Below are 20,067 nucleotides of genomic sequence, written 5' to 3'. Positions count from 1 at the left end.
AACCTTCAGTAAATATTTTGTTGATGATGACAGCTGTGGTATTTCTTGTTATTTATGATACATCACTATCTCTTGCTTATTCTTTCATTTTTTGAATTGACTTAAATATTTGGCACATATTTCACTGGAAAAAGTTCGAACATTTTTTTTTTCCTGTGTGAATATGATAAAAGGTCCATATAGAGTATATACTAATCTGTAACAAGCATTTAGGATGTGGCATGGCTGCAATAGAATGTTATTGCTGAGCATATAAAGAAAGAATGTATTACCAAAGAAAATGTGAAGTATTTTAAAGAGTAGACTCAGTTTCTGTGCTTCAGTTCATTTGAGGTGTGAGGCTTACCTGTGTTCCTTTTCAAATCAATAGCAAGGCTGTCATTCATGTGAGTGGGATTCGAAGTAAACCCAAACTAACACTTGTATTCATCAAAACATCAGCACATGTTGATTTACTGTGTATTTGGAGGATGGAGGAAACAGATTTAATAACTTGGTTTAGGACTTTGTCATCTGCTACATGCAACACCTTGTGCAGTCAAAGAATTACGTTTAAGAAAAATCTCATCAAAAGAACTTAAATAAAAGCAAATACTTCTCAAAAGAACTATTGGGAGAAATGTAAAAAAGCTGATCTTAATTAGAGGAGAGTCAGCAGGAAGAACAGTTCCTACTGTGAGAGATACTGGTTATTTTTATTACCTCAGCTGATTTTATTTATTTAAAAAACCTCAGAAGTTACATTGGTGGATGCTGACTTGAAGCTCAGGCAAGTAGGTGGCATTCTGTCAGGTTCTCCCATCCGTGAGTAAAGCATCATGTTTTTGTTTTGGGGGATTTCTGTTTTGCTTGTCACTTCATGTCTTTGAATGCAGCTTTCTTCTGTTTGTGGATATTGACAGTTAAATAATTCCAACTGAGCAGTGTTAGTAAAGAGCTTCAGGGAACTGAGAGGATTGCACACCTTTGCTTAGGATTTTGCAGATTTTCTCCCTGCTTTTGAAGCAAAATTCAAGATCTTAGAATTAATTGGGCAGAACTCAAATGCTCATTTGTGTAGCACCATGTCTTCTTTATTGTACAACTTCCTGAGAAAAATCTTCTGTACTATGTCAGATGTATTTGCGGGGGAGAGAACAGTGTTTACCTTATTGCATAATGTTCTTTCTAATAAGACGACATCTCCAAACTGAATTTCCAGGAGGCAACCACTTTTGGAAGTGACAGCTGTGTATTACAGAGGGTTATTGAAAGAGTTGTTTTATATTCTTTTTGTGATCGTTAAAATATAACTATGTGCTATGTATTTTTATTATTTCAAATACAAGTAGGTGCTATATTTTATTTTCACATGCTGAGAAAGGATATCGAACAAGAAGGAAGTATTTAATGTTCCAGTGACCAATAGGTCTAGCTAGTAGCAGCATAGTCTTAAATTCTGTGACTGTAGAGGCATTAGGACAATCTTGTGGTTGTATTTAAATGGAAATTACACACACTCTGGAATTTTTAAATTTTGCACAGTAAGTTAGGAAGGGAGGTTAGTAAAATATAAACCAATTAAAACATTTGCAAAACTGAACTACAGATTTTTATCACTTTGTGGTAAGCACTTAATGCCTGTTTAGCTGTCTCCAGCCAGTACTTCTGCCTTCTGATTTGTCTGACTGATTTGATGAAATGGGCTGTGACACAGATAATCTTTCAGAACATGGCCTGATGTCACCAGGTACTGAGTGTGCTGGCCCAAAACCTTCAAAGATACAGACATTCATATCTCCTTGATATAACCAGTTCAACTGATCTGAGAGCTCAGGCCAAGTTTACCGTATCTAATGTCCTGAGTTCTTGTGCATTCGGCTGAACCGTAGTAACAATCTGCGTGCACACTCATGGCCTGTCCTGGCCCCTGGTGTGCTCAGTAATGCCTTTCAGCTTTCAACTCAGGTGACCTGCAATCACATTGGAACTTTCATTAGTGTAATTTGAACTTTGAACCTTAAATAACGAGAGCTTTATAAAGAAAGAGGGCTGGAGGATGAAACTAATAGCACATGTTGTAGATTGGGAAGATCTATTCCCACCCACTTTTGAACCTCCTTTATGCTACTGACGTTTTTGGTGGGGTTTTTTTGTTTGTTTTTTAAAGGGTATAGATGTAACTGGGAATATTGCAATTGGGTTTAAGGTGTTACTCCTTCAAAAATTGCCCATTTTTCTTGAATGGCTTGATTCTGTTAGACTGTACATGGTGTGATGAGTCAGAGGAGAGGAAAACAATGATTTTTGTCTTGGCTGCTCAGCAAACTTAGAATATAGAGTGAAGTTAATTAGGGTTAGGAAAGAATATCAGAGTTTGAGAGATCACAGTTGGGATGGAGTGTTACAGAGCAGGTTTTAATAGGATAAGTGGAATGTATTTAAACATCTAAGTGGAATAATGTGCAGTAAGTCGAAATGTTATGTATGAGCAGATAGGAAGTGTGTGCCTGTAAGACCATCTGATCCCTTCTGACTTCGGTTAATGTAACTTTATATTTTGATGAAGAAAGGTGAGAAAGGAAGTAAAAGTGGCTGAGACAGGTTGCATTGCCTGGGAATGAGGAAAGAAGCAAGTCCATGTGTTCTGTGTCAGGGCAGAAGGTGTAGAGCTGACACTGGAGCAGCTCCTCAGCTGCTGCCCCCAAGCCTGGTCCCCTTTGGCTCCCATCCCAGTCATTGCCCAAATGCACTCAGGGTTGGGCTCTTTGTAGTTAGAATTTGTGATGGTGACAAAATATGTTTCTCCATAGTTAAAGACTCTAGATTTTATTATACAAGAGCAGGCTTGCCGTCACTGTTCTCTATCTTCAACCACCGCCTTCAGTAAATAATATATAACTTTTGAGTCCTTTTTTCCTTTTGTCAATAGAGCTCTTGCTTGTCTGCCTTTGTCTGGTTCAGCTGTAAAATATCTAATGTACTCTTTAGCTAGGAAAGAGAAATTGAGGTCAATGTTTCTTATATTTCTTAACTTTACTGTGTGGGGGATATTTTTTTTTTTAAGCCTGTTTCCTAAGGAAATGAAACTTAAGAGGTTGTACTGCTTTTTCATCCTCCACCCTCTTTGTGTATCTGCCTGTTTTGTCTGTGATGAATTTCAGCCAAACTTGAGAGGTTTGGAGATACAGAGCTCCCCATAAAACATAACTGTCTAGGTTAAGCTAACAACCAAACTAATGACCTGGCTGAGTGAAAGGCCACTGTGTTCCCACACTGTTTGCTGCTGAGGATCTAGGTGAGATGGTACCTTGAGACAACTCTGAGAATCCTGGGGGCCTTCTGAACAACAATAAATTGATTTTTCTTTTCTTCTGTTTTATTCCCATGGGCCTCTTCCAGAGCACTGGAACAGGTTGCCCAGAGAGGTTGTTGAGTCTCCTTTGGGGACGTTCAAAACCCACCTGGACACATTCCTGTGTGATCTGCTCTGGTGAACCTGCTTTAGCAGATGGGTTGGACTAGCTGTTCTCTGGAGGTCCCTTCCAACCCCAACCATTCTGTGATTCTGTAGTGATTCCTCCTGTCTTTCACTGTCAACTTCTTCCTTTTCCACTGCTTCCAAAGGCTACTGGGTCTCTGTGTCTTCTATAGCAGGCTATAGCTATAATATAACCAGCTTTTTTCTCTCCTCAAGTAGCAGGAAGAATGAAGGCAAACTAATTTTTGTTGGCTCTCTTGTTCCACTGAAATAGATAGCTGCTTCCTACAGAAGGTGCACTGGGGATTAGTTTAAAGGAGCTCTTGCTCAGCAATGGAGTCAGGCACTTGGCCTCTGCAGGAAGAGTAGTTTTCCTGCTAGTAGGATTATTTCTGAAGACTCCAGTACTGCCTCTGTAGGTGGCCTGACTATTATGCCAGGATAAACTTTGGGTTCTGTGGATTTCAAAAGCTGGAAACATCCTTTTTTAGAGTTGATTTTTAATTGAGACCTGAGCTTTGGAAACAGTGTGCCAGAAGTCTGAGGAGGCCTTCCTGCAAGCAGTCTTCAGTTCTATTTTTAAGGCACTGAATAAACCCTGGGAAGTAAAATGCCTGCCCCAGGATATCTGTAGCTACTTCACCCTTTCTCTTGGCTCTGACTTCCCAAACTTTTCCTTTATTTAAAAAAAGGAAAATCAGGGAATAGTCTGCCTGTGCTTAATAGTGGCTCCTGTGCCAGTCACTGCCCACCCTGTGGGCTGAAACCAGTTCCTGCAAATTAATAATTTCCTTTCTGCTTTGGACTATGGGGCTTATTAGGTTTTAGCAGGGTCAAAGTTTCATCCATTCACACTTGAGTGATCACCCTACATGTTAGCATATTCTTGATCAGAAGTGTTCACTCAGTTCTCCATTGTAAAGGTGAGCAGTTTGGGATCTAGCATCACACTTCTTAACTTCTTGTTAAAAATATTGTCATACGCTTCCCAGTTCTCACGTTTCCTTTGGAATTGCTACACTGATGCACAGAAAAATGTTGTCCTAGCTATTCAGCTAATTCACAGTTGTTGAGGAAGAAAAACTAAATTCATCCTCATTCAAGTCTGTGTATGTAATAGTCTCCAACCAGGTTCTGGGTTAGCTGAGCTCAGTGGACCTCATGTAAATGCTGGCATCAATTACTTTTAAATTTTGTAGCGTTTGTCTATAAGCCTCAGAACTAGGGGTGGGATTGCCTTTATAGCATGGTTGTGTAGTTTCATAAAACAAGAGGTATAATAAAAAAATGTATTTCCTGTACTCTTTGTAGTCAACCTCTGATCTGTACATAAATGTGTTTACTGATACATCTGTACACATAGATTTATACAGACTAGAGTACCTCAATGCTTCCATGTTTTTAACATCTAATAATGCATGTTAAAATGCATGTTTTAAGCACACAGCTGGTATTGTGCATTTGAAAACTATTTGGTCACTGCTCTCTCAGTGCATGGAGCTCAGCTCAACAGAGGACTCTGAAGTGATGTCCTCATTGCTCTCCAGAAGTCAATACAGCAGAAGCAACTGACCAGAGAGTGATTAAGCTTGGAAGTAATTTAGGGGTACCAAAATGATGGGTCTCAATAATTGCTTCCTTAAGATTTTTCTTGCCAGGCTGCTGACCACTTTGTAGTGCAATCTGAGCTTTGAGAGCCAAATGGCAGAACTCCTCCTGATTCTGATGGTATGCTGTCTCATAGTTAAGACACTTGAGAACCACAAACATTCTGTAAGCTTTCTGTGTATGTAAATCTGTACTAGCAGACACTGGACATCTTGCCTCCCTCTTTCCTGGAAGATAAACTTAAATGATTATTTTTGCAAAGTATCGGTGATACATTGATATACAGAAATCAATACAGTTTGGTAATGCTGAATATATATATACACACATAAATGAGTATTCTGAAATACATCTAGCTTTAAGTCTGACTGGCCAGAAAGGTTTGCTGCATACCAGGGAATTTGTCTTTGTTATTTATGTTGAACTATTTGAGTCATTTTGCAGTTCATATGAGGATTAGTTTTCTCTACAGTTTTGCTGTTGAGTGTCAACTATCTTGTGTTATTGTTTTCAACATCTGTGAGCCTAACTATGCTAAACTGCAGAGTGCTTGGTCTTTTCTGAATATCAGTCACCTTGAAAACAGTGTACAGCAGCTTCACTTGAGTCTACCTGCAGTGTCAGGGTGACAAGGGTGTGCCCTCAGAATTGTTTTGCTGTTGAGCCGATGACTATTTTAAGGTCAACGTGGTGCTTCTAAAAAGACTCCTCTTACAGGAAGCAGTTCAGAAATCTGAAAGAATACATTTCAGGTGTATATCACACTTGAGGTGAAAATTGAATTTATGTAATCCTAGGCTTCATAGGTAAAATGGTGGTCTTGCTGAAGTAAGCAGCAGATCTCCCTTCAACAAGTGAAATTCTGCAAGCAGTATGTGAAGTTATTTCATACTTAGGCTTGTCAAACCATAACTGCCCTACATATTGCACCTTGTTTCTCTACAGATGTGCACTGGTAACTACACGTTTGTTCCTTACATGATAACTCCACATAACAAGGTGTACTGTTGTGACAGCAGTTTTATGAAGGGACTAACAGAGCTGATGCAGCCCAGTTTTGAGTCACTGCTTGGACCTATATGCTTACCTCTGGTGGATCGATTTATTCAGCTCTTGAAGGTGGCACAGGCCAGTTCAAGGTGAGTTGTCTTTTTGTATCTCTGTGTAAAATTCATATATTCCTGCTGGTGATATAAATATCAGATTGTTGTGTCAGGGTGATGTGATGTTTTGCCTTCTGCTAAGACAAATGGATAATGAATAATTTAGCTTGACTGAGTCTTCTCTCCATTGACACTGCTCTATCAATAAATGTTCCACTTATACATTGTGGGAGAGCTACAGGGCCAGAAAAACTAATGCAAGGGAGCTGTCCCCAGTTGCTGATGTGAAGTTGTTGCTCTCCAGCCAGTATTTCCGGGAATCCATTCTGAACGACATCAGGAAAGCCCGAACCCTCTACACAGGCAAAGAGCTTGCAGCCGAGCTGGCGAGGATCCGACAGCGAGTGGATAATGTTGAAGTCTTGTCTGCTGACATTGTAATAAACTTGCTGCTGTCCTACAGAGACATCCAGGTATGAATCCTCTGCTCAAATATAATCTAAAATGTAGAAAATTAAACTTCATTCTTGGTGAAATTGTTAGTGCATCTTGCACAGATTTACTAACAGACTATATGGATAATACATGCCAGTGAAATTTTTTTACGGTGGTTTCACTGATGCTTTTTACTTTATTTTGCAGTTATACTGTTTATTGTTTGCCTTTATGTAGCAGAAAAGTGTTGTGTACTTTTCAAGTGCTGTTATAAAATAACATATAACTCTTCTCCATCTCAGCATTACTTTGTGATGAACAACAGCCTGTAGTATGTCCTGCTTAAAGTCCATGGTAGCATTCTGCTATTGATATGTATACACATCCTTATTATGAGTGAGCCTTGTCACCATGCTTGTGATATTTCTCATGGGAGCAAAACATGTTTATATCATTTTGGCTTCTCTGAGCGGTGCTAGTGCTTGCTTACTTTGTTACATGTAGTTTCAGCTGTTGCTCCTTAAATGTTTTGAAAATATTTTCTGTGTATTTTTTGTTTGTGTTTGTGTTGTTGTTTGTTTGTTTTTAATATGTCAGCACCAAAGCCGCTTTAAAAACTGTGGCATTGAAAGATTCTTTCACTTTGTTTTTGTAGCTTATGCCTACTTCAAAGTTTTGGGAGACCTTAATACAGGAAGATTTTAATGTCTGTCCAGTATGAACTCTGATATGTGCTTAGCCCCTGAAGCTAACATTAGTCATTAAATATATGTACTAAAATTTCCACAGGTTCACACTGAAGCAGTACAGGAGACCAAACTGTATTTCCAGGTTAAATACCGTGCATGTTCATGTTTCTGATGAGTGCCAGGCCATTTACAGTTGGAACTGAAATCTGTTAAACTTAAAATACTTCTTGGTGTGAAATGCTAGGTGCTTAGTTCAAAGATAAGTTTATATAGGCATACCTCAGTACAGTCACCTAAAACTTCATTATTCCCTTCTTTTGGAAGGATTATGATTCCATTGTGAAACTGGTGAAAACTTTAGAAAAACTACCTACTTTTGACTTGGCTTCCCACCACCACGTGAGGTTTCATTATGCATTTGCGCTGAACAGGTAAGAATCCACCCTTCCTTGTGCTGTTGGACAGTAAATCAGAACTGAAAACTTCATGCAGAGTTGGTGGTCATGGATGAAGTTCCCTACTGGAGTCTTCATACGCAGGTCTAGGGCTTTTAGTGATGCAATGTTAGGGACTCCGAGCTTCATGATCAATTTAAGCTTTCTTTAACTTCCACACTATCAAATTCCATTCATCTTCCTTTAAGCAAGAGTGTTTGGTTTGTCTTTTCATAGGTCTGCATCATTTTTTCATTTCAGTACCTCATTTGGAGGTCCAAAGACCTAGCACTATTTTACCTTTGTAAATTACAGTTTTAATATTGCTGTTTGGGTGGCAGTGCTGCAGCATTTGTGCGAACTGAAGACATCCTCATTCAAGCCTGAGTTCTGACACTGTAAGGAGACAAGAGGAGAATGTTCATCAAATGTCAGTTGATAGACTTCATTATATTAATAAACATTTTCATGTTCTTTGATAACATGCACAAAATGTGCCACATGCAGCAACATGCACTAATTTATTGGGTTAAATGAGATCCAAGCCCCGATTTTCTTTTTTCCTGGGATACTGGCAATTGGGCAAGGCATTAAAAGGCGAGTTTTCTCAGAGGAAATGGCAGAGGTTTTCTGCTCCCTTGCTGTTATCACAATGACTATTTTTCTGTTGATGTTAGAGGAGTAGACCATGTGTCAGCAGGTGTTAAAACTCTCAAATATAGAAAATGTCTGCAGAACTTTCTGTTTCTCTCACGGATTTGGATACTGTAATTCAGGTTCACAGAGGAGGAAGAAACTGCATCTCATGTCAAAGTGATGTCAAAACTATGTCACAAGTAATTAATTGAAAAATAACCACCTGTTTTCTAAAACAAATAAACCAAACAAAAAATCAAAATGAGCTATCTGCCATTGTTTTGTTTGAATAATGTCCAGGTCCTTTCTTGCTCTTTTGTACCAGATAGATGAAGGTAAAAATACACTGCTCTTTTTGTTCCTTTTTTGCATATGTGGACCTTTGCAAATGAAATAATCCAGCATGTATCTGCCACTTCTACACAGCCTTCACTAAAGTCACTAGGTGTATCTTGGAGTTTTAACAAGTTATTTAGACCCCAAGGTCACCATTTTCTAAAACAAAGTTGCCTTTGAAAACAGGACTTGCCTAGTTCACTGGGGCACTAGAAAAAACCTGCAAAACCACAGTATAAACTTTTCAGGCAGATTCTTACACTATGTTGGTTCTATTGGGACTTCCTGTAGACTGAAAGACCTGTTTTTTATAGATATGGCTGTAAGATGTAGCCTTTGACGGTACTGGCATATGAAAGATCTGTGCAATACCTCCAAAGGAGTTCAGATCAGATTTTCCTCTCCCTTTCTTCTCAAGAGTGTGAATTTAACTGGAATCTGTGACAGCCATGTTCATGCTTTGGCATATGCCAAGAAGGCATTACTTGGGCTAACTGTAGCTTTCACCTTTTGAGGAAGATAGAGGATGTTTCCTGAGTTGAGATAGGTCTGGAGAACTCTGTGCAGCTGAATGTTTGCTGTGGAAGAAGCTGTCCTGCTACTTCTAATCCAGGTCACTAGTACGGAAGGATAGAGCAGCTCAATTAGTCAAGATTAGTCTGACCTAGATTGAGTGTGTGAGGACATTGCTGGTGGAGGGAAGGAAAAGTAGGGACCTCTGTCTCTGGAGATCAAAGTGTAAAAGGCTTATATCACAAAACACTGCTGTGTCTTACTGGTTCTGTTGTCATTAAGTTCAGCTAGCTGTTGGTTTGATCTGGATTAGTGACAGTCAATACAAGATGTGGAAGAGTTATCCACCTGAAACTCCATTCTGAAAATCACCCTTCTGTAATGAAAGTCCACTCTAAAAAGCAAAGATGATGCAGACTTCCCATTGTTGCTTTACTTGAGTGGTCAATATGAGAAGAGAAAACAAAAGGCAGCAAACCTTCAACAACTGGAATCAGTTGGCAGGGGAGCCAAAATAGCACAGATCTGAAGGACTCTGTTAATTGATCCACCAGGAGCACTTGATTTCTCTCCCTGTGACTGGGAGCACTTGTCCATCTTAAAAAAGTACCCCAGCCTTGCTATGCTACTGTAGAAGTTCTGGAGGAGCCTACTGCAGCTCTGTAGGCTGAGTTGATTTTTCCTAATTTGTTAGAATTTGATTAGTCTGAAGGTTGGCAAGAGAGGGCACTTGGTTTTGTTTATCTTTCTCGTTAGGCTGAGACATCAATAGAGGTTGGCCCAGACTTGCAGAGCCTTTTTTTTTTCCTCAGGAAAGCAGTTTATACTGTCTGCTCAAACAACTACCTTTGCTCTGTTTTCTTAATTATTTTTTGGTTTGATGCAAGTGCTCGTTCTTCCTCTGTTACTAATTCTGCTTGATGGAAACCTTTTCTTCCACATCACTTTCTTCTGGAGCTGCATACATCATCTCAGAGCTCACAAGCTCAGGTATCTCTTAGAGTGCACAGGCTCTGATCTCAAAGGTTTAACATTGATACTGCCTGTGCAGATGCAGCAAAACTTTGATATGTTCTTGTAGAGGGAAGAAAAAAACTCCACTACTAGACCTCTGATCAAGTAGTATCTGTTTTAAGGTGGCTGTGGCTTTTGATGTGTTGTTTTTCTTTCTGAGGTAGCCTTCTCTTGCAAGCTTCTTCGATGCAAAGCTTGCAAGACAGATAAAACCTCCACTTTTATGCATTCCCCCCAGCTCAAGTTGTAGCCACTCAAATATTACAAGCAATTTCTCCAAAAGGATATATTACTTTCCCCAAACCACTGAAGAGTAGATTTTTTTTCTGAAAAAGGAGTCATTTGCTTGTTCAGTACACAAATAAGTAAAAAATCCTAATCTCTTGATACTGAATGATGTATATATCCAAAGTGTGAGTCACCAGGAAGTGTCTAATGCTTGCAGTTATGTGGTTTATTTGTCTGAAGTACTTCAGTTAATACTACCTTATTGGCTTCACATCTTAATCTTCCCTATCGTGGGAATTCAGTCTGGTTTGTGCTTTTTGTTTCCTTTTGCTTCACATTCAAAATGTGTGTACATATAAAAAAAACCCCTCACAAACACGAAATGGAGTCTTTATTTCCTTTAATGAATGAATTACTATGAAAGAAATATTACATATGAAACCTAGGTTCATATCTTTTCATTGTGTCAGAAAGTAATATATGATCTTTCTAAAAATTATTCTTGAGGCTCCTGTTGCTGTTGTCAGTGCTTTGCTCTGGCTGAGGCTTCATGAGAGAGAGAGAAGAAAAAAAAAAACATGTTTGGGGGCTTTCATAAAGGTGTCCCATGATATTAAGAAAAGAAGAGAGAGGGGGGGGGGAAAAAAAGAAGAAAGTTGGGGGAAAGTCTATGTATAATGTAGTCCACTGTGTACATTTTACATGGATGAAGTCAATCATATATATCCAAACATGGTAATGAAAAAAGTATTTCTTGTTAACTTTTTTTAACCAGAATTTTTATTTTTTTAATAGGCGAAATCTGCCTGGAGACAGACAGAAAGCTCTAGAAATTATGATTCCTCTGGTAGAACAGGAAGACCAAGTAGCTTCAGATATGTACTGCCTGGTGGGTCGAATTTACAAGGACATGTTTTTGGAATCTGGGTTCATAGATACAGAAAGCAGAGACAAAGGGACATTCTGGTGAGTACTGTTTTCCTGACCCCTGTCTTTTTTGTTAGCTTTGGGAAAATACTCAAAGAAGATATTTCAACTGGTTTTTGTTCCAAATATTTGGCTTTCCTAAGGGATCCACTGAATCCTCTAATTTTCACGTATATGTTAAGAGTGAGAGATTTATGTTGTTCACAAATCTGGATCTGCAAAGTTCTTGAAGTGCCTCAGATTTGGAAGTTTAAGTAGCTCTCAGCAGTGTATTTTCCTCCTCTATATTATACCTTACAATATGATTCTTAGGAATCTAGGCCAGACAATAATCAGTGTGAATCAACTGGGATATCTCTAATCTGGTAGATATTAGCTAGCTGGACTTAAAGATGCTGAGATTTAACTTTGCACTGATGTTTAGGATGTACCATTCTATCTTTTTTTTTTGGTTTCCATGCTCACAAGCAATGTAAGTGTTCCAAACTTACGATGGCAAAAGTTTTATCACGCCATCACCATAAAATATGTGCGTATTACAGTGGACTACAATACTGTTGATAGTTGAAGAAGCACACAATAGTCTAGGCAAATTCTTATCTTAAAACATGATACTTGCCTCTATAATTCTATTGCTTTTGAAATGCACTAAAACTCTCTTATGTGGAATAGGTTAAAAAAAAATAGTTTTTGTCTCTTATCCTTCTGGCTTTTAATTTCCAAAAGCAATGTACTTGAATTGGAGGCACTGGACACCATCCTAGACTTCTGTCAGGCTGAGCTGCTTTTCTCCATTATGATTCAGATGAGGGTACAGACAATCTCTGTTTATGTATCCTGCACATCAGATCCTAGTTCTGGTCTTGTGCTCATCAGCTGCCTGTTGAAGTAATTGCCTAGAATAGAAAGCTTTCTTCTCTCTTCTTCATTTATCACTTGTTTTCAGTAAACTTAAGATTAGAACTCTTTCGTAAAAGATTTGGTCACTTACCATTTATGGCCTCAGAATTTAAGTGCAGTTTATAATTGCTGGTCATGCTTTACAGTTTTGCAATGCTTAGTGGATTTTTTAAAAATATATTGAAATAAGAGGAATGTAGCATATTGTCATGGTTCTGCCTTCATCATTTTGGATTAAAGAAAAATTTTGTTTCCTCTAAGGCAAGACCCATAACAAACTTTCCAGATGCTGTTTTAAAAAAACTCATGAACTTATATAAAAAGAAAACCGTTAAACTGTTATCTTGTGTACAAATACTAGGCATTATCACAGGTTAAATAGAATAAATAGAAATTACTTTTGCTGTTGCTTTTTACTTATTCATAGTGCCTTATGAACAGATAAACTTTGAGATTTTCAAAGTGAGTTGAACTAAGAATGATATGTGTAACTGTGGTGGTTACTTCTAGGATATGTTTAACACACGAGATTCATTGTAGCAATCTGGATATTCATACCTTTGAATGATGGGAAGTGATTGCAGTCAGACAGACCAGCTTGGGAGGGGACAGCAGCTGACAGCTCATGCAGCGGGGTGGGATGCTGACCAGCCACCCCAAAATCATCCCTGAAGTCTCTGGCAAGTGAGACTCTGTACAGGATGCTTCATGCTCCTGCTGCTGTAGAACAGGGTCATCTCTCTCAACTCAAGCTGGAGTTCAGCTGGATGCTGTACCGCGTGGGAGGGTTGCTTTTCTTTTGTGCTTGATGCTGGATATTGATTTGAATTCTAGTGTTAGTCATACAGCAGGGTTGACGTGGCTGAAGAGTTGACTCATAACTCAGGGAAAGGCTCTTGGGAAGGAGCAGACCACCATGGGCGAAGGTATGTGCAGGTACTTCGATCTATTCCCTCTACTTCTCCCGCAAAAAGGGTGTTGGGGGAAGGAAATAGGCAGTCAGTATTCTTTCCTGACAATTGAAAAGCAGAATAAAAGGCATCATTTCATATAAATATGAGATAAGAAATGAAAGATTAATTATTAACTGTCACTTTCTTGTTGCATACTGGCAGTGTAAATCAGACTTACTCAAGCCATCAAGCCTTTATTCAAATATTTTCACTGCTACCTCACTAATTCAGTGTCTGCACTGCAACATTTTTCTCAAATGTCAGCGTTCAATTTCTTGATGGCATTTATAGCTGCGTCAGCTAAGCCAGCCTCTGCTTTATAGGCAGACTTTTAAACTTTCGTGCCTTTCCGTAATATTGTGTAGGTTCCTCCAGTGCTATTTGAGGCATGACAATGTACAGCAATTGTACTAGTTGAATTCAAATCGGTTCAGTCAAGTGACTTGTGAGTTGCTTGGGAAGCCAAGCAATTTAATTTATTCAGAATTAATTATTACAGGGGATTTTTTGCCTGTAAATCTTTGCTATATGAATTATGGAGATATAAGGTTTAAGAATGTCAGAGCAGGATCACACCAGATATAAAATTACACTTTTAATTGTAATTATTCAGGAGCGGTAAATAGGACCACGGAGGTCCAAGATGCTAGTATTTCTTGGTGTGAGTGGCACATAAAGATCAGCAGAAAGATGAGTTTGGCTGTGGAGTGGGGGATTTGGAAGCAAGTTGGAATGAAAAGGCAGAAACCAGCAACAGGAATTCCCAGGATGTGCCTTCTGGTCTGCTGGGAGTAAGTGGCGAGGTCTTGGTGGCAAGGGACTGGAGGGGTGGCATCTGTGGAGAGAGACCAGGAGCTGCCCTATGTTGGATATGGCTGGTTCCAGCCAGGTCAAATGGGCTCATTGCTGGCCAAAACTGGGCACATCAGCAGTGCTGGTGGTGCCTCTGTGATAACATATTTAAGAAAGGCTTTTTAGAGGCTGTTTCCCCAATTACTTCTGCAAGCAGTAACTGTTTTGCAAACTTATGCCCATCTCCACCTCCTTTGCCTGTATGATTAACATTGTTTACAGCACAAATGTGCCTGCCTGTTGATTCACATGAGAGACACTTATTTTAGTCTTTAAATTTGAAGTTTTCTATGTATCTGTCCAAGGACTAGAGAAATTTTGATAGTTATGCCAGAAACTAGGCATTTTTGGACAAAATAAAAAAAGTGAAAATACAGAGTCTCTTGTATTGGAACAAACATGCTTATCTTCATGGGGTTTTTTTCTTCCTCTATCAATCTTTTCTCTCTCCTTTTCCTGATACTGCATGAGGGTTACACCATGAATTTTTCTAGAGGAAAAAAGAAAAGATAATACAGCTCCCAGCATCATGATGTCTCCAGACAGATTACACCAGCTAAGGTCTCTTCTAGCTATATATGCTTAGAATCAATGAGGATGTTGTCCTGTTTGATTGGTAGGATTTTATGGGGTTTTGATTTTTTTTATTGTGAGTAGTTTGTTTTCTTCTAAATGAGAAAATGAGACTACTTTGTTCATCATGTTTTTTGTTTGGTTGGGTTTTTTGTTTGGTTGGGTTTTTTGTTTGGTTGGGTTTTTTGTTTGGTTGGGTTTTTTGTTTGGTTGGGTTTTTTGTTTGGTTGGGTTTTTTGTTTGGTTGGTTTAGAGAACTAGACTCTAGTCTAATGAGGTGGGCAACTGGACTATAGAAAAAGTATGTAGGTAGCAGACTGAAGAGGAGCCTGTCTTGCAGATTTAGAAAGTAGAGCTTATGTTAAAGGATACAAAGTCCTGAATAATTAGAGCAGGGAAAACAATTAAGAAAATTAAAAAATTTTTAAAACAGCCATATTTTTGGCCTGCTAGAACTAAAAGGCCTTAGCTTCACTTACACATCAAAGCGTGGTCTGGAATCCAAATTCTTAGTTTTTGCATAGATGATTTTTCTTTCCCTTCTTATGTATTAATCTCACAACCTGCTGAACTTTAAGATAATCCCTTTGTTTGTATTTTTCCCATTCTTTTGAAAGTACTTTACAACTCGGTTGCTTTTACTGTACCTGAGTTATGTTGACTGAATCTCTTGTGCTCCTTAACTCATACAGTCTTGTTTGTGTCTTCCAGAGACGTGTCTGTATGTGTGTATACATGTGTGCAACCAAATATGTTCTTATTCTGTAGAATAAGTTTAAAGTGCTGTAGATCTGCTGTTGCTGTTGTCACCACAACTTGCATTGCAAGCATCAGGATAGTGTGTGCTCTGTTTGTGTGAAGCTCCTCAGCTTCTGCTAAGATAAGATTTAGGCTAGGTGAATACCATGGCTATTCCTCTTGCTTGCTTAGTTCATCTTGAGGAGAATAAAATCTTATATAGTCCTTTTTTGTGTCTATAGACTTATAAGACGATGTCAATGAGACAGCCAGTAGGGAATAAAATGTTAAGTAACTGAAATTGTAGTATGTTCTTGTATCACTTGCTTTTCTGCTTATGCATTTTGAAATGCTTGTATGTCACTGTAGCAGATCCACAAGTGAATCTAAGGTTTCAAGTCAGTGAAAATTAATGTATTTAAGAGTACATTAGTGAGCTTATTAATAGCTATAACTGTAAAACAGGTCTCTTACAAGCTTTGTGGTGGTGGTGTTTTGTTTGTTTTTTTTTTTTTGATCTAGTAAGATACTATAACTTTGCTGGAATGGATAAGTAGGGTCTGTGCTTGTTGTGTGGGGGGAAAGGAAATGGGAGGAGGATGTATAAGCAACGGACCTCTAAAAATAACGGCAAAGCATGTGTGGAAAACAGTAAAATATTTTTACTTCCATGGATTCTTGCTGTGTAAACAGAAGATAAGCACTTGAAGTACCTAAAAGTTTAATTATGTTCCTATTAGATCGCATTATTTAGAAAGTAAACTCGTACACTTGTTTCTTCTAGGTTCAAGAAGGCGTTTGAGTCGGAGCCAACTTTACAGTCAGGAATTAATTATGCGGTACTCCTCCTGGCAGCTGGACATTGCTTCGATACTTCTTTTGAGCTGCGGAAAGTTGGTAATTATAGCTTGCAAATTCACAGGGAAATCACATTCTAGTGAAAGTGTGACACCACCCACTATCACAGTAAAATCTGATGGTTGCATATGAGTGCTTTGATAGCAAGCATGTGAATATTTAATGATTTTCCTTCCCACCACTGATCCCACCTGATTGCAGGTGAGTGCTGTCATGAAGACCTGGTTCCAGTTTCAATGTCTTAACTTGGTTACCAGAGCTTAGTGAAAGCCAACAGCCCTTCTTTGCAATGGCATCATTTGTATAAAACAGGAACACCTGAAGGTGGAATCCAGTTCCAGCTAGCATTCCTTAAAACAAATAAACCAACCCCCTTGTAGAACTGTAGAAAATATGGACAGAAATTCCATCCTACCAGTGGGGAAAATGTGCTTGACTTGAGCTTGGGATGGGCTGAGAGAAGAATGTTTCAGCTGCTGTCTTTGTCATTTTTTGAATTTTATATTCATAGAATCATTGAATCACAGAATGGTTTGGGTTGGAAGGGGCCTTTGAAGATTGTCTAGGCCAACCCCACTGCTGTGAGCAGGGACATCTTCAACTATATCAGGTTGCTCAGCCTGGACTTGAACACTTCCAATTATGAGGCATTCACAACTTCTCTGGGCAACCTGGTCCAATATCTCACCACCCTCCCTGTAAAAACTGTCTTTTTAAGAAGGAAGAACTAAGGGGTCCATTTTGTTTGTGATTTTGCTGGATTTGAGGAGAGTGTTAAGCCAAAATTAGTCACTAATACTTTCAGGGAATGTATGGGAGAAAGGACTGAATTTTGTAATATGTACTAACATACCCTTTGTAGTTGGCATTCTTCTCCATTAATTCATATATTTCTTGACTCATTGTACAGTGTTTTTATCCTTCTGTCTCCTGAGGAGGTTGTCAAATGAGAAAGAAACCGTGTTCTTCACTCCACAGCATGTATCTGTAACCAGCCACTGCTCTAGTTTAGAAGTCAGGTGTGCGCTGTATGTCTGCAAGCAATTTTCTAGATAGAGAAGTTTTTTGAGTGTGAAGCTCAGAGTGAGATGGTTACTTTCACATGGATAAAGAAAATGGGATTGAAGTTGTCTGGTGTGAATGAAGGTGTTCATTTGAATGCGATAGGCTGCTTAGAGTTGTCCCAACTACTGTATTTGCCCTTCTGTGAGTGGGTGAGATTTTTGCTTTTTGGGTTGTATAGAAGACCTTCCTCTCCTACATTGAAATTGAAATTCTTGTGCCATTGTAGGAGGTAAAAATGTCTTGCTTTCTACTTAGCTGGCCTAATTTTAAATTTAAGTTTAGCAAACCTGGGCTGTGTTTATTGTGGGGTTTAATTTGAATCCTTGTGCTTTAAAGAAACTCCTAAATTGCACACCAGCTACAGCCAACTAGATTTGGACAAATTAATTGTACCGCTGAAATCTGGGTGTTATTTGTAGGGATCAGGTGTCTGGTATCATCTTCTCTTGAGTCAGTCTAGTGTTGGTTTTCCCTATTGCTGGTATGGAGAAAGTTGAAGAAATTAAGGTGCCTTATTATTTAAGGTTCCATCCATGGCTGATGAATAATTTAGTGGAGAAATATCCAGCAGCTATTTGGTGGAAAGTTTCTTTTGTGAGCTGTTGGTGTGCCTCCCTCTTATGTAAACGTTTACCTGATGTCTGCTGAAAACCTTTGATATAGCAGCCCCTCCTGTTATATGTTAGTGTTTATCTTCCTTATTTTGTTATCAAAATATTGCCTCAGATTGACTTAGGTACTTTGAAAGAAGTTTTCAAATGGATAAATAATATGGACTCTGTGTGTCATTGGTCCTTGGTTTCTTGTTGACAATACTGTGGTCACTGCAGATATGATGAGGTTTCTCGGCTGGCTTGGGTTGTGCTAGATTCTGAGGACAGCTTAACATTGTCTTGTGCTAATGTTAATGTTTTAAATGAAACTAAGTAAAACCACAGAGATTGTGTGGGAAAATGTTTTGATTTTTCTTCTGTCCCAAGAATCTCTTACATATGTGTCATTCTTTTGATGTCACCTCCTGTTTAGATCTGTGTATATGAGACCATTTGTTAGCAGTAGTTAGATTTGCCTGGCAGTGCTTTCAGCATTATCTGTAGCACATAGAAATTAGAGGAAGTCTGGCTTCTGGTGGGAGATGAAGAGAGAGACCAGAGCCAGCTGGTCAAGTTCAGTCCAGGTTATATGGAAATAATATTGGTAGGTTGGGAAAGGCTAAGGAAGGATATGGTCCGTAACAGCACTTCAGAGGGTCAGTGAGACTGGAATTAGAAGATGCATATCTCATTAAATTGGCAAAAATGTAATAACTCAAGTAAAACTAATAATAAGTTCAGTATCCAAGAGAATTTTCACCAACCTGCATCAGATCAGAAAATTTGCCTTGCAAAATTTGCTACCTGGGCTTGTCAGACAATAGTTCACAACTAAATGCTCATATGAAGCATTGATGAAAATCCTTCTATTTTTCTGAATAGTACTGCTTTCTTAACTCTACAAAAAATGGAGAACTTTGAGACCAAACCAAAAATGCAGTGCTTTGCATTGACAGTAGTGATCTCTGCAGGCTGTGCAATTTTGACATCCAAACCATCCTATAATATTGAATTGTTTTATCAATATTTGAGCAAGGAAAACAGTTCATTTATGAAGCCTTCATGGCAATATTTAACTGGTAATATCTACTTGCTGTATTTTGGCTTATTTTTGTCACAAGCTGTGGGTATATTCTTTGCATTATAAAAACGGTGGCTTTTCTGGCATTAGTGGTTCCTCTATTTTGGCTTATTTATTTTTAAGGCAAAATATTTTTGATAAAATATACTGGAATTCACCTGCTCCTTTCTTTTTCTCCCTGTGAATGCCAAATTTATCATGGAGAGAGAGAATGTCTTGTGTTTAGCTGGATTTTCTTATATTCTCAAAAAACTTTTAAAGATGGTGAAATTAAAATAAACTAGACAAGAGAAATTATTTGAGGACACCACATACTCAGAGTGAAATTCATGAAGATATTCACTTTGCATGTTTGCACAGAAAGGTTTTTTTCTTCCCTCACCCCCTGAAAAAGACCAAAACCCACTGGAAAACAAAATAAAACAAAAATATCCACCTCTCTAAATTAGAGTTACAGTCTTTAGAACCTGTGGCTAATGTCTCCACACTACAAGTGCATTTTTCCAACTTGCCTTTCAGGGATAAGTAAGTTCTAGATGAGCTTTGTAGAGGAAGGTCAAACTAGGATGAGTTTTAGCACTGGGTACCTCAACTTTCTTAGAAAAAAAAAATTGGTGAGAGGCTGTTATTGTTACTGTAGGGCCTCAGGGGAGATTAATTTTTTGTTTATTGTGTTACATGGATAGTGTGTAGGTTTTGGTTTCTAGAACCCAACTGAAGTTGAACACATTTGACATAAATTTCCTCTTCCTATCCTACATGGACAAGTGTAGGTGTACATCCTCAAGTGGTCTCTTGGCAAGGTACTTGTATCTAGCACCCTTGCTTAAAGCCCTGCAGAGCTGAAATTTTAGGTTGGTGCAAAAGTAATTGCAGTTTCCTACTGTGAATTTTGAATCATTATAACTAGACTCAAACACATCTTTATTAATCAAAATAGGAACCATTACAATCAACATAGTTTTGCCGATGAGAGATAAGTTTGGTTATTCTTGTAGCATAAAAATCCCTGCGTTGGGATTCGACAAACTCTTGGAAAGCATTTTCTGCATCCTGCTGGTTCTGGAAGTG

The 20,067-nt window shown here is 38.5% G+C and overlaps 1 protein-coding gene across 1 annotated transcript in view; it reads left to right on the top strand.

Moving 5' to 3' along the window:
• The window catches only part of MAP3K5 (mitogen-activated protein kinase kinase kinase 5), a gene marked incomplete at its 5' end in the record, with an annotated part of 102,810 nt that overhangs the window by 37,973 nt on the left and 44,770 nt on the right, over positions 1-20,067 (top strand). The window contains 5 exons of the mRNA XM_080341344.1: positions 6,014-6,207; positions 6,476-6,644; positions 7,620-7,726; positions 11,252-11,422; positions 16,184-16,296. Of these exons, the coding sequence (XP_080197470.1) occupies positions 6,014-6,207; positions 6,476-6,644; positions 7,620-7,726; positions 11,252-11,422; positions 16,184-16,296 (754 nt within the window). The remainder of the gene's footprint in view (positions 1-6,013; positions 6,208-6,475; positions 6,645-7,619; positions 7,727-11,251; positions 11,423-16,183; positions 16,297-20,067) is intronic.

Source organism: Nesoenas mayeri (genome assembly GCF_963082525.1).
Source record: "Nesoenas mayeri genome assembly, chromosome: 3".
Lineage (NCBI taxonomy): Eukaryota > Metazoa > Chordata > Aves > Columbiformes > Columbidae > Nesoenas > Nesoenas mayeri.
This window is presented reverse-complemented; position numbering and strand designations above follow the sequence as displayed.